This window comes from Anser anser (assembly GCF_964211835.1).
Source record: "Anser anser genome assembly, chromosome: 14".
Taxonomy (NCBI): Eukaryota; Metazoa; Chordata; class Aves; order Anseriformes; family Anatidae; genus Anser; species Anser anser.
The window spans coordinates 10,450,450-10,465,721 of record NC_139735.1 but is presented as its reverse complement, the minus strand read 5'-3'; the positions used below and the strand labels follow the sequence as shown (position 1 = coordinate 10,465,721).

General features: G+C 44.3%; 1 protein-coding gene across 1 annotated transcript in view; it reads left to right on the top strand.

Moving 5' to 3' along the window:
- Positions 1-15,272, top strand: part of BNIP1 (BCL2 interacting protein 1) — a 213,849-nt gene that overhangs the window by 496 nt on the left and 198,081 nt on the right. Inside the window, exons 2-6 of the mRNA XM_083798724.1 lie at positions 34-126; positions 310-401; positions 857-958; positions 1,654-1,772; positions 3,853-7,296. Coding sequence (XP_083654850.1) covers positions 34-126; positions 310-401; positions 857-958; positions 1,654-1,772; positions 3,853-4,049 — 603 coding nt within the window. The 3' untranslated portion in view covers positions 4,050-7,296. The remainder of the gene's footprint in view (positions 1-33; positions 127-309; positions 402-856; positions 959-1,653; positions 1,773-3,852; positions 7,297-15,272) is intronic.

Below are 15,272 nucleotides of genomic sequence, written 5' to 3'. Positions count from 1 at the left end.
GGCGGCCCTGCTGACTGGGCCGTTGTCTTCCAGGACATCCGGGACTGCCCGGGGCCGCTGAGCGCCCTCACGGAGCTCAACGCCGCCGTGAAGGAGAAATTCCGGCACCTCCGGGGCCGCATCCAGGTGAGGTTGGGGGGGGAGGCTGTGGGGATGAGCTGAGGGTGGGGGCCGGGGGCTGTGAGGGTGTCAATTCCCCGAATTAATCGCTGCTAATTCGCCCCCTCGCGGAGGGGAGGTGCGTGGGGGTGTCCGAGCTGCAGGTGGCAGCAGTTCGGCTGATTTTTGTGTTTCTGCTTTCTGTCCAAGGAGCTGGAGCAGATGGCCAGGGAGCAAGATAAAGAGTCAGAGAAACAAGCCTTGCTGCAGGAAGTGGAAAACCACAAAAAGCAAATGCTTAGGTAGGCTGGGCGGCTGATGCTATTTACGGGTCTCCTGTACCCTGAGGTACCTGACTTCCACGCAGAATTTCAGATCCTGTTTTGCAAATGCAGTCAGTGGCACGATGCTGTTTTGCCCAAGACCAAGAGTGGATCAGGGACTAAAAGGATAGGGCTCTCTTCTCCTCCCTCTCTCCTGTTCTGGTTTTCTGACCAGACACTCTTGCTTTGAACAGCTGAGCCTGTAAGCAAGTGGCTTGAGAGTATTTTTGACTCCTAGCCCAGTATTATTCCCCTTGCTCCATAAATGATATGCTTAGAAGAAGAAAGAACTGTGTATTGTTATTCTATGGTATGATACAGAGAAAGCCCATGTATGTATCAGACATATATGCTCAGTTAAGATGACTCTGAAAATTGTTTCAGTGTGCAGGGTGTTACCAGCATAGTACAACATTGTGCTCTTGTGATTTCAGCAATCAGGCGGCTTGGAGAAAGGCAAATCTGGCTTGCAAAATTGCTATTGACAATGCTGAGAAAGATCAACTGCTGCAGGGAAGAGACTCCTTGAGACAAAGGTATTAAGGTGTCCACTTGAATGATGTGAAACTTAAACAGCGTATGCTATATTCACTAGTATAAGTGGAAATGGTGTAATATTTCGAAGTTATTTGATTGCATCTAGAACATTTCTTTTAAGGAGGGTGGCTGTTTTCTGTGGAGGTTTAAACTGTTAAGAATTGTGATAATTTCAAGGGTTTTTTGGTGTTGGCATCTCAAAGCAGAGAAGGGGTTGTGGTAGACTTCACAGTTTTCCTGACAATCTTTTATATTAATTCCAGTCAAGGTCATAAACATGTAACGGATCATTGTACAAGCTGTTTCCACATGTAAAACTAGATATAAGCTTCTATAATTTGTGCATTGAGAAAATTTCTTACTCAGTACCATGAAGCAGCAAATGGGATACCTAGGATAATAAAGTGGTAGTTTGTATCAGTGCTTCCATGCCACCTCTTGAAGTTGTACCATCATGGATGAATAACCGGTAAGATGTAGGCGTACATGAGACTGAGACACAATTATTTTGGCTCATGACTTTAATATTTTGCAATTTTTCCGTGGTGGCTTAGTGAAGATAATCTCCAGTTCTTATGCAGTAAAACCTGTTTGCGTCTTTTGTACACAAAGTACAGCCATACTTTCTTGCAGTACCCAAAGACACAATTTTATCCCTTCATGCTTTAATTTTTTTTTCCTCTTCTTTTTTCAGGAAGACTACAAAGGAAAGTCTGGCAGAGAGTGCAAGTAACATCACGGAGAGTCTGATGGGCATTAGCAGGATGATGTCACAGCAAGTCCAGCAGAGCGAGGAGACTGTGCAGACCCTAGGTACAGATGTAATTGGGTGAACGGGTGGGGGTTGGATAACTGATGGTCCTGTAACCAGTTCTGTTAGGATGAGGAGTGGCAAACTGTCATCATGGGGAGGACAGTGGAAAGTGCTGTAGGAGAACTTGCTGTGATTATAATTAAAGAATTGTCCAGCAGAACTCCTCTAACATTTGAACGTAAACAGAAAATAATAACATACATTGTATGAAGCTGTTTGCTGGAGTTTTTGTTTCATGAGTGTGAATAAACAAGGAATAGGGGATAGGATGAGGAGCTCGGGTTCTAGTTTCATGTAAAAGCAGTGTGAGCTCACACAGTGTTAAGAGTGTGTTTGGTGTTACTCTGTGCTACTGTCCTGGCATGCATTTGGTAACAGAGAAAATAAAAGCATAGGTACAAGTCCATACTTAGAGGAAACTTGGTATGACTAGGAAGACTGTTTTCATCCCTTTTCCAGCTGGGATGACTAAGAGATGAGACGATCAAGTGACTTGAACCCAAGGTCATTTGCTCTGTCAGCAGTGCATCAGGGACTGTGAAACCAAGATTTCACTCCGTTCTTTGGCTTAGACTCCTAAGACAATAAATCAAGTGACCTGTCAAAATTGGTGATTCATGAACCATTTAGAAGTTGGATCTGCATTGCCTGGGCCTCTTACTAGCTGTGCTTTTATGCAGAAGAGAGAACAGTTTAATGACTAGGATAAATAATGCAACTTTTGCCCTCCTTTGGGGGCTTTCTACCCCTGTCTGAGGATGGCAGCTGGGCACAGTTTGTTCATGCAAAAGTAGCATGTTTCTTCTCCCATTAAAAAGACAGTTTGGCAGACACTTTGTCACCCTGTTTCTGACTGAACAACACTTGGAGTTCATCAAGGGAAAAGCTATAAAAGGTCATTTACAAAACCCAGCTGCAAATTTTGAATTGGCAGTTAGAATTTCCTTTTTTTTTTTCTGGGCAAGTCTTATCCTAGTACACAGTGAATATATGCAGCTAGGAAGCTCTGCTTTGTCATCAGTAATGGAAAGCAACAGATTTTCTTTTTTCACTTAGATCAGAATACCTCTTTAAGATGGGACAAAATGATTTGCAAAGTATTGCAGAAGTACTTCCACTATGCTTGCTTTTGTGAACCAGACAGCATACTTAGAGTACTTTCCTTAATCAGTCAGTTCAGTCTAGAGTGATATACCAGCATTCACGCTAGTACGAAGTATGCATTCTGTACTGACAGAAGAAGGGGACTCCGGGGCATTTGCTTTCTGTCCTTTATTAATTTGAAAGAAGGAAGGCTGATGGGTCTCAGGGATTTGGTTGGTTGGTTGGCTGTTTTCACAGGGAAAACAAAGTTGAAAACAACCGATGTTCCATCTTCCAGTTTTGGCATATTCTCAAATTCTGTCTTTAATTGAGGTTTATTAATATGCTTTTTCTGTAGTTGATTTTGTCTTTTTGAGTAGAAGAAAAACAAAAAGAACTTGTTTGCCAGAAAGAATTGGGTTTGTCAAAAATGGTAACCATAAAACAAATTTTTAATTGTTTGAAGAGAATAATTAAGGAGTTCATGCTGTTCCATGCTGCTTTTGCACTCTCTTTAGCCCCATCTGAGTCATAATGATATACAGCTGTGACTTGGGGGAACAGTTTCAGTTGTCCATTGGATATATTCAAATAATGACTTGACCCGCTGCTGCTGGAACTGATGGTGATGGTGATTTCTCTTAAATTGGTGGTTCTAGCGTCATTCTTATTTCACTCTACTTCCAGAGAGCTCTCAGGTAGAACTGACTTTGTTCATAAAACTAACCTAAAAATTAAAAATTCAGTAATGGGACGTAGGGCCTTTAAGTCATTCAATACTTGTATTTTGCTTTGCATTTTTCCTTATCACATCTGGACTATTGAGTTGTAAAAAAATTCTGCAAGAACACAGCCTGCTTTTGTCTTAGCCACAAGTCTGACGCAGGAGGATCTCACAGTCACTACCTGTATTGCCAAATACTGCATGCTTACGTCCGTTGTCAGGTATTTTTGAAGCGCAACCAGCTGAATCTTTTTCTTCTTTGTTCATTTCAGCCAATTCTTCGCGAACCATCCTGGAAGCAAATGAAGAATTTAAGTCCATGTCTGGGACAATTCAGTTGGGGCGAAAGCTAATAACAAAGTACAATCGCAGGGAACTGACAGACAAGCTGCTAATCTTTCTTGCCCTTGCCTTATTCCTGGCCACTGTGCTCTATATTTTGAAAAAAAGACTCTTCCCATTCTTGTAAAATTCCAAAGCTAAACTGAACTATTATGAAAGATTAGAAAGGGATGGCATAATAATGTTAGGCTTATTATAAAAGGGATATTGCAATAGCTGAAAGAGCGTTAGAGCAGGCATGACTTCATACTGTCCCCATGGAGTATACAACCTGACTAAGAAGAGCTTAAATGAAGACAAGTTGGGAAGAAGCGGTTAGATCAAAGTGTGGAGAGAAGAAACACCGATCTGCCTGCAGGTTTGGGGAAGCAGACAAACACTTGAGGAACTAGGCACTCAGGGGTGCCAGTCTTACCTTTTGTCCTCTCTCCATTTTGCCATGAAATTAACTTTTGTCTTTGGTTTGAACTGGAAGCTGCGTTGATATCTGTGCGTGAAGTGCTGGGAATAAGAGGAAAGATGGAAGAGAGAAAGTCACATACATTCCGTTAATAAACTATTTATTGTATCTATGTAAATCGGGTTTTGTTTAAAAACAAAGTCTAATGGATTGAAAGAGCCTGAATAACTTTCAGTGTAAAAATTCTGCTTAATGCTTGCAGTAGTAGGTGCTTCTGGAATGTTTTTTTCCAAGAAAGTAGCACCTTTGCTCTGTTCTTCTGGCATCAAAGGACTCTGACCAAAGAAAAATGGAAGTCTCGCTTGTTACGATTAACTCCTGCAGTGTTTGACATTTGTACAGTCAATCTGTTGAAATCAAAAGACTTTTTTTTTTTGCTTTTCTTTATGGAATTCCACTGAATATTTTGTATTTGCAAAATAGTGACAAGTTCTACATTTGAACATTTTTCTTACTTATACAGTTGGTCTTTTCTCAGTTAGTAAAATCCTTTACAATGACTGCCTTTCCTATCTCTTGTGCTCTCATAATGGGAGTTGATTTGCTTTAATAATGCAGGTACCAACATGCCACACTCTTTGCATCGCATTGAAGTACCAGAAACGTACTGCACTGTTCTTCAAACTGGTGTCACCTTCCCCTAATGGAATTGTTTCATTCCTTCTTCAGAGCTGACTGGTAAAGTTGATGTTCTGCTCAGAAAATTCTCACAGAATGGTGAAATATTGTCTTAATTTTATTGATGGAAGTAAACTTCTTAAAAAGGCAGTGGTACATGTGTCTTAAGAAATACTGCATGAAGTTCTCAAAGTTTAGAGAGAATAGGTGACTAGTGGATTATCTTATCATAGTGATATTCGTTTTCCAGATCTTATCAGTGGGCACAATTTACCCTTTCACTGGCAGCTGCTACAAGCTTAGTTAAATAAGTGAGTAGCAGTAGACTCTGATAATCCAAACCCCTGTACAGGACGGTGGAAGTGGTGATTGTGTGACTATGTGCATAAATGTATAAAAGCTGGAATCTGTCATCTAGGTCAAAATCAAAGCCTCTGTTTGAAGAGTTAAAATATTTGAGCTTTTCTTCCTGGTGCAGTAACAGGGATTTGGAAGCCTTTCCACTAGGACTGATCCATCCCATAGAGGGCAGTGCTGCGTATCTGTCGTGAGCATTTTCTTGCTCTGGCAGTCCTGTAATGCCCAGGGCAGAATGGATGTGGCTTTTCCCATATTGTTTACTCATCGAGTTTCAGTGCAGCCTTCCTAATAGCCTCTCCTGAGATGCAGAATTACACAAAGATTGAAATAAGTTGAAACTTCCACGTTGAAACTGGAACACATTCCAGTTTTTAGTAAGAAAGAAATTACTTCGTTTAAGGAAAGATACATTACAGAAAATCAACACATTTGGACTTTTAAATAATAAATAAAAGCCTTGCTTTGGAACAAGTCTTCAGAGGAGCAGACTGCTAACCAAGGAAAGCACTGTGCAGTCCATGGGCTGGAGCCACAACAGAGTACGTTTCTTCCAGCTGGATGTTCAGCTTATATGTAACACCTCCAGCACCAGGCTAGAACCTTCTCAACGTGTCCCCCTCTGCACAGATGCGTAGAAGTGTTTGTGCATTGATATCTGTGTGCAGAGCGTGGACTTCTGCCCCCCCAGTCTTGGAAAGTCTTTAAATACAAACAATATTTAAAGAATTAAGATTATTTACTTTACAAATACGTCTCAAATAAGTTGCTGTGCAGCAGCTCCTATTTTCCGGATCAGCAGTGCGGTGCTGTTTCACACAGAGCAGGCAGAATTCTCCTTTCTAGATGATTTTCTTCCTTCTAGGCCGGCTGCAGCAGTGCTTTATTTTTTTCCCTAAGTAAAACAGTCTTGTCTTTCTGAAACGCAGCACCTGCAGGTGGTCAGACACTAGCTGCCTCAGTATTTCCTCCCTCGTGTGGACACAATACAAAAATAGGTTGCTGCTAATCTCTGAGATACTGGGACGCTAAGCAGATGATAGAGCTGTGCTGTAAGCAGCGATGCAGTGCGACTGTCTGCAGGAAGTTTCACTTGGTTTATCTTTGCTACGTGTTCCCCTCAGAACAGAGACAAACCTTAAAAACCAAGCAGCCTTCTCATGGCGCTGAGAGTTTCAGGAAATTTTGTTTCAAAGGGGTGATCTTTATGTATAGGCATTGTAAAGTAGCGGTGTGAGGGGAAATAGATGGATTACCAAACGTCTTGTTTGCTCTGTTTCTGCAGTGATACTGAAATTGTAGCTCTCAGACCTTGACCCGCTGGCATGCACTGAGAGCAAAAAATAACTGTTAAGGATCTTCTGTATGACATTTGTTCTCTGTCACATCCGGATTTCATTAAAAAAATTCTAGCCCTTTTGTATACATAACTACCTTCTCTGTATAAACAGACTTTAAATTTACAGCCCTTGGAGACAAGCAAAATAAGTAAAAAAAGATCAAAGACAACCGGAGCTTTTGGGAGAAAGGAGTAGAAACCTCGCCTGGGACCCACGGGGTCATTTGGCAGCACTTGGTGCTCAAACCATTTCCATCCATGGGAAGGCAGAAGGCATCCAGCCTCCTGATGGGCCACAGACTGGAATAAATAATCAGTGGAGGTAGTGAGATAAATGCTATTTCCTCTTTGGGGTAAGACAGGTGATTTGACGAAGCACCATCTCCAGCACGTGGAGCCAACCACCCCAAGGTGATTTAAGGTGCCTTAATGGACGGTTCTGCTTGGTGGTTGGGTGCTGGAGCTCTCCTGGGCTTGGCAGGATGCTGAAATCAGCCCATATTGCCCCCAGCTGAGGGGTGCACTCAGGCATGGTCCCTGCATGCTGCAGCATGGCATCTGGCTTGCTCCTGCCCTCCAGACCTCCCTCCTGCCCGCAAGGTAGGTGTCTGCATCTAAACTTCTGAATAACTGAGCAGGAGCAGTACTGGGGGGAGAGGAGGTGATTGTTCCTGGCTTTTGTTGTCTCATATTTGCAGTGTTTGTCCCCTAACTGTGGAAAGTTAGGTTTGTCTGGTTCTCCTGCCTCTGAAGAGGGGTTTTATTTGTATATTCTGCCTACTGGGTGGGCTTGGTGGCTACCTCCTTAATGTGAAGAATTGCCTGGGGTGGTATGTCTCAAGGTTTTGCTGCTGCTGTGTGCCTGAGGTTGCGTTGTGAAAGGTAAAAGCTGGCATCACAGCAATTTATTTGAAAGCAAGTGGTGTTTTCTAAGGCATGTCACCCTGTGAGTCTGCCCTGGTCAGTGCAGTAGAGCCACCGGGGTGGTGAGAAGAAGACAGTCCTTCCTACTGCGTGGTTTGGCTTGGGCATCGTTTGGGGAGCACGGACCAGGAGCTCCAAGACTCCTGAAACAAAATGTGTTCGGGGAGCTTTAGAGTAAGAAAGGGAGTTTGGGGCTGTGCCAAAGGACTGCAGTTTCTTTGCAAAATACCATGAGTGAGCACAGGCACCTCAGCTCGCCTTCAGCCCTGTTTAGGAGGCATCAGTTCTGGTATTAGATGAGCTGGTGCTTGGGTTTGTGCTTGTATGTGATGGCACCCGTGTGGCAGCATTGCTACCTCTGGCTGATACCCAAGTCAAAGCAAACAGCGCTCCTGGTGCTCTGAACTGTTCCTCTCCCCCAGGCAGCAGGTGCCAGACACGGTGTCCGTAAGCTGATAGCGGGATCCGTTGTTGAAAAACAATTCCAGTTTAAAAACTTATTCTCTCAAAGACCATTCCTTTAAAACAAAGAGCGTATAATTGCTATGAGCTCTGAAAAGTGCTGAAATCTCCCTGCCCTGGAGTCTGGAGGCTGGGACAGGCAGCTGGCAGCAATCAAAGAGCTGTGAGTTAATGAGCTGCTCATCAGCTGAGCCTCATTAAGTACCTGTATAGCCTCCAGCCCAGCCAGAAGCTATCTGAAGGATACTGGTGTCTTGTTGTGATGCTGGAGCTACTAGGGATGAGGGTGGGGGCACTTCTGATGGTTTGGTGGATTTATAAGTTCTTACAAAGTTTGCTGGTTTGAAAGCCCATTTCGGTTCTTGTCTGCGGGGTCCAACCGACTGAGATAAGCTTGTGATTTCTGAACACCTGTGGAAAAGGGAAAGACAAAGGGGAGCTGGTCCTCAGTCTTGGTGCACATATGCTTATTTACAGAACTCGACAAATAATAAATGAGGTGGCTGCTGAACAGGCAGTGGTTGCAGTTCAATGTGAACCTGAGGGAAAGAAATGGAAATAGTTTTAACGCACTGTGTAATTGTGCTATAAAGACTTGCTTGATTTGTAATTCTTTGACGTTGTCATGGCGTCAGCAAATACAGCAATACTGAAGGATAATTCACTGTGGGGAGGAAAAAAAAAAAGAGAATATAATTTTTCTTCCCCCTTCTAAGAATTGAGGCAAAACTAAGCGTGTATTTGAACTTCTCCTTTTGAAATGCTTTCCACATAACTGGCTTTACTGAAATGGAAGGGTGAATTCATAGCTCGGATGTTTCTAAAAATGTCTCTGCCAAATGCGTGCGGCTGCTATCGCATGCCAAGTGGTCCAGAGCAAGCCAGGCTGGAATCTCTGGGGGCTGAGAATATCCAGGGGGCATGTGTGCGCTTGTCTGCAAATATGCTGGGCCCTTCTTTTGAAGGGGCGGGGAATTATCCGAATGTGTTTGTAACGGTGTGATCCCACCAGAAGTGAAATCTAAAGCAGATATTTTAATGAGATGCGGTGCCTTTTCGATCCTGTATTGCTGCAAAGTGCGCCGAGCCCTTCGTGTAATTGGTGCCCGAGTGCTTGCTGTGCTTTGCCCCTCCAGGTGGGTGACAGTTCTCCAAACCAGCAGCAGGTGCAGCGTGCCAAAGGCACTCAGCTCTACCAAAGCAGCGTGGCTGCTCCTGATGCCCCGTCGTGCAAGTGCCAAGTATCCTCAATGGGTTTCTTCTAGTTGCTGACATCAATGCAGTTCTTTCTCTGAGGATAGCGGTTGAGAGAAGGACCAAAGCTCCAAAACGCGATGCTTTTCGTAGGGCTGGAAGTTTGCTCTGGTGTTGAGTGGTTTCCCTGGTTATCTGTGTTTGACGGGCACAGAACAGCAGAGGTTGGATGCGCCTCTGGAGGTGACGTTTGGATGGACCTCCAGTGGAGGGGTCACTGCCCAGGGCCGTGTCCAAGTGGCTTTTGAAGCCCTCCAAGGAGGGAGACCCCACAAGTTCTCTGGGCAAGCTGTGCCAGTGCTCAGTCACCTGCACAGTAAAGAAATGTTTCCTCGTGTTCAGATGGATCCTCTTGTGTTCTAGCTTGTGCCCAGTGCCTCTTGTCCTGGCGCTGGGCACCGCTAAAAAGAGCCTGGCTCTGTCCTCTATTCACCCTTCCTTCAGATATTCGTGTATGTTTATAAGATCTCCCTGACCCCTCTATTTTCCAGCCTGAAGAGACACAACTCTTTCAGCCCACATTTGGTCCTTATTTGTACCACGAAGTAGGGTATTTTTTTATACTATGAAAAACAAGCTCAGCTTAAGAGGTGGAAAGAGCCTGTGTTATAGTTGGAATTTTAGCATAATATTCACCTTTCTAACGCAGCTGTTGATGGTATCATCAAACGTTTTTCAGTCATGTACATTTCTAGGTATGCTTTGTAAGGAATAATGGGATTAGTTGATGACTGTAATCTTGCCAAGACTTGATGGCTGCAAGATTTGTCATGATTTATAGAGAAACAGGAAGGTTAACTGAACCTAAAATGCTCACAGGTAGTGAAGGCAGACTTTTTGTGCTCCTTTCCAGCTATACTGTGGTATCTGGAGCACTGTCATCTTTCTAGTTGCATTTCACACTGTGAATGTCTTTGACTCGTGGACTAATTGCAGCTGGGAAGTGCAGAACCAGCTCTTGCTCCGTCTGCTATCTCTGCACTGGTCCCACTGTGCTGTCAGGTTTTTGGCTGAATGAGTGCATCCAGGGGCTCTTGCGTCATTTCACTGCTATCTAAATGGGTAGCGAGGATCTGGGTAACAAAGGTCTGGTTTCGTTCTTATGTTCTGAATAAGGCTAAATCTACAGACACCCTGATTAATAAGGGCACATCCATAAGGACCTAGTTTTTAGAAAGAGTATTTCTTAGTCCAGTTTCACTTAGACTGTTTCCATGGTATGTTTAGCCACTTTTTGCCATTGCTATCCCACCTGGATAGGTAGGAAGTCTCTTAGATTTATGTGCTTTTTTTGCTAATTTAATGAACTTAGTTCTTTTTATCATCAGAGGTGACCTGTTTTTCTGATCTATTTCTTCTTGATAGGTGACTGACTGAGTTTTTTTTGAAGGATGCTTATTCCTACGCTTCAATTACAAGTTCAACAATGTTGCAGCTCTTGATAGGCTCCTTCCTTAGTATGTTAATTCTGGTGCTGCATGTAAATGGGTTTCATGCAACTGGCAGCCCAGGGGAATGGCACGCTTCCAGCACAGACCTCGGGTACTACTGCGAAGGAGAGATGCAATAAATACCGGTCTCACTTCTCATGAAGCGATGAGTATCGGATGCCAAAGCGCTGGGTAAATCATGAGGCTTATGCAGCCTTGCAAAGTCACTGAAAACAATTTTGTAGGGGTTGTGAGAAGTGAACCTGGTGAAGGGCTCTCCCTGGGGTGCCGTGGCACTTCAGCGTCACGTAGAGCGCCGCGGTCCCGTCCCTCCAATTGGGCTTTCCTTTTATTTTTAAACCTGCAGCATGAGACCGATCAGATGCTATCGCTGCCGACCTTTGTCTCCTGCCGCAGCAGCGGAGCTGGCTCGCGCGTCCCGCTTATCTCCCTTCTCCGAGGCTGCCAGGCAGGGTCGCGGGCTGTGCCGCCATCCTGCGAGCCGCTTTGCCCTGCATTTGGTGTCAGTTTCTGCATGAAAGGAAAATGCCACTCGGCTGCTCTGAGCCTGGCCTGGTGATAATGCTGCGTGCGTCCCTCCGCTCCCGCGATAAGCGCCCAAAGGGCAGGCAGGGAGAACGTCTCCGCGGGGATCAGCGCACACCAGGCCCTATAGATAGAACCACATATATATAGAACAACATGAAAGCTTTTTGCTTGCTTCTTTTCAACAGCGTGCTGGCTACGTATCGCGTGCAGGGACGCTTTCGGACCTGACCCCTGCAGGGGTCTGCGCTCGCTGTGCCCGCCAGGTCCTCGCTCTGCGTCGTCCCAACGGGAACGCAGATTTGAAACTGAAACCCGCGGCCCCTGCAGAGTGTTGTTCTGTGGTCCTGATAAACGAGCGGAGAGGTGGATTGGTTTCCCTTTATCTTCAAAAAGGACAGCGGGGGAAAAAATTTCTGTTTGGATTATTGGCTTTTCGTAGGTGTCACCCAACTCCCCAGGAGTTGCTGCTGCTGCTGATCTGAGATAACTCTGTCAGTGGCATCTAGGTGCTGACATTATTGCTAGCTGGTCTGAAACGGAGATAAGATTTTCTATATTGAGTAAGGCTATTGATCCAGTTGGCCTCCTATCCCGTGGCTGATAATAGCAAATACTTAATGCATCCAAGAGAAGCGAGCCTTGCCTTCGTCTGAGTTTGTGCTCCAATACAACGCTGCGTATTTGGGATTAAACAAATGAATTCCTTTCTGAGCCTTGTTCGACAAAGCATTTTTCTTTTGTTTCTTATCGTTTGGATATATAATTGTGTGTGCTGCCAAAGATCTTAATGTTACTCACGTTAGTTTAAATGTCAGAGTATATTTGAAAATAGCTGAAGCACAAATGCAGGTAGCTCAATGCGAGTAGTTTGACGCCAGCGACTCCCAGCTTTCAGTTAGCGACTGCTTTGTGCCAGTAAGCTGTCTGCTTCTTCAAAACCAGCCACAAAAGGAGGGGAGGGGATTTCTTTATGTGCTGATTTTTATTTTTTTAATAGTTTTGTCTTGGTACTGGTATCTGCTATTATTAAATAGCAGACTTTGACCCAAACTTAGCTCCTGATCTCCCACAGACCTAACTGTAGATAGCTCTGTAGGCAAATAGAGAATATTCGCAATGAAAGACAGCAAATGGGAATTCACTTTTGGTCAAAACTGCAAGTCGGTTAATTTCTGTAAAGATGTATGTGGATGTTCATGTTTACGTACTGCAATAAGAGCTTTTGGTGTTACTGCCTTGTGAAACGCACATTAAATTACCGCTGTTAGAGGAGTCTGCAAATGTTAGTGAGCTTTAAGAGAGAAATCGCCAGCAGAGTATAGTACCAAAAACATCCAACAGTAAATACAGAATGCTTCCTTTTGGGAAGGGGGCAAAAAAAACAAACAAACAAACTTCTGTGTTTATTTATAAACTTTAAGTCTTCGCTTTGGCAGAGCTATTTTGAGGGATTGAAGCCGATGTTAACAGCCCTTTCCACACTGACCTATGATGCGTAAGGCATGGGATTTAGTGTTGTAGTAGAAACCAGACCCTTATTGTTAATTAACATATCCCAATGTTATGAAGTACCTTGTCCATGGACCCGGTGGAAGAAAAAGCTCCCCCAGGTAAGTGGAGCCGCTCAGTATCTCTTGCAGCCCGTGCACACCTCCGACTCTCTGCAGCTTGCTCCAGAAATGTGCTCATCAGCCCCAGGTGCTGCTGGTGACAAATAACATTTTCTTTGCCTTTGTACACTAGGGCATTAGATGGGGTGTTTCAATTCACGATCAATTATTTTTAACTGAAGAATGATAGCCCTGTGTCTAAATTATCTCAGGGCTTAATTCACATCAGTTAAACCTTTTCAGAGGCTTATTAAAATTCCTTAAGTGTGTCCAACTTATCAGCAGTTGAGTGTCGATGGCATTGTACAAATGTTGCTATTGGAAATAACTGAAGTTTTGTTTGACTCTATTAGTCCCATATATACATATTGCGCCTGTGACTATTAATACTACTTAGTACTTACACGACTCCTTTCATCTGGCGATCAGGAGGCATTGCCCAGGGAGGCCAGCATCGTTCTCCCCTTCCTAAATATGGGAAAACCGTCGCATCTGGCGGCTGTCTCGTACCGGGGTTTGACTTCTCCCACCAAATGCTGCCTGACTTGGCTCCCTGTCTGCCCTGCTGGGTTTTAATGAGACTTCATCTCATTAGGTGTAGCACCTGGGCGCTGCTGTTTTCTGTCTGCATGAGCACACGGCAATGGCGTGGCTCCTGCAGCAAGGCCCCCACAGTGAAGGAAGATGGATGGATGGATACAGATGGAGGAAGGGAGGAGATGGTACTGGGCTGTGCAGAAGGCAGTGGCAGCAGTTGCTGACCTGTTTCGGAGCAGAGGGAAGTTTGAAAGGAGGTTGGAAAGGTTTCTGATGGGGAGAAGGCTGTGTGGCTGGTTCCAGAGCACCCCTGTGCTGGCAGGAAATGTGGGGAAGCTCAAAGAGGCTTGTCTGAAGTTCTCATCAGAGCCTGGCGTTGACATCTTGATACTGAGAAAGAGAGGATGAAAAAGGGAGGGACAGTCTCTGAAAGGCCTCCGGTGCCCCTAGCTCAGTTTTCCCGTGCTAATCTCCAGCAGCGTGGAGGAAGGAAAAGTCCTAATTGTCGAATAAAGGGGCTACCTGTCTGGCATCGGATGCAGCTGCTGGAGTGTGGGTTGCCAATGTGAATTTATAGACAAATATCCAGTCGGAACTGCCCGGGTTAGTGATCTCACGCGGTTCTCCCTGCTTTCTATTTTTTTCCCCTCTCCTGCAATGTCAATACCCAGTTCCCGTTCCGCTCAGGCAGGTTTGTGTTTACACGGGTCTGGGTTTGCCTCTTATTGAGCTCGTACAAGGTCGCCTCCTGACTCGGTGATCGTTCATCCCAGAAACCACTAGGTCGCACTGTGAAATAAAGTTCTGCTCAGCCCCGCACCGCCTCAGCACTCACCTACCCCGCTGCGCCTCCTCGGAACAAAGCGAAGACCCATTCCATGAGGTTGAATTTCGACATAAATGAGTCGATGCTCAATATAATCGAGTATATAGAGCTCAATATAATAGAGTATATAACGGAGAATATATAATAACACTCTGCCTTTGGGCAGGGAGAAACCAGCCGTGATATATGCTGCTGTATATGCTCTTAGATGTTTTTGGGCACTATTCAGCAAAATACTTCAGCGTGTGCCTGCTCAGTACGTGAGTGAGCTGCCTGCTTGTGTTGGCGAAGCAGAGCAGAGGCTCGCACAGAGGAAAGCCCCCCTTTGGACACACGGAGGTGTTCTGCTTTCAGTGCTAACCATCACTCAGAAGCACAATAAACTGCAACGCAGATGCTACAAACATTTCCGAAATGATTAATCTTTGGGTTTTGGCAACAGCTGCATATTTTAGCTGAGGTGTGCTGCACCCAGATATACGGCATATTATTCTCATAATAAGCTTTTTTTTGCTTTATTGGAATATAACTCCCAATTTTTTATGTAGAATTTATGAAAAAGTGTGCAGTTTGGTACTCAAAACTATTTTAAGTTAAACTGAGTTTCTTCTATCCCAATGAGATTCCTTAATTCCTATATATTTCTAATTTCCTTTGGAATATATCACAAAGGACAGTGTATTGATTTTATTATGCTAGGGGTTATTCTTCCAAAGGAACAGAGTTAGATAAAACTTGGTTTTTAATTATTGACTTGCTTTTATTAAAATTACTGCAGTTAATCCAAAGTATTTATCTGATATATTAATCCCCATGTTATTCTAAAAATAAAATTGGCAAAAAAACTTTGAGCTTCAAGTTAGCAAGCGAACTTTCTGAGTTCTGTTCAGCGCAGCTCTGTGTAGCCAACCGCATAATGGCTCGTGCACTCTTGTGTTACAGTTAGCTGCCGGGTATTTATGCGGGACTGCACCGGGGCCATAT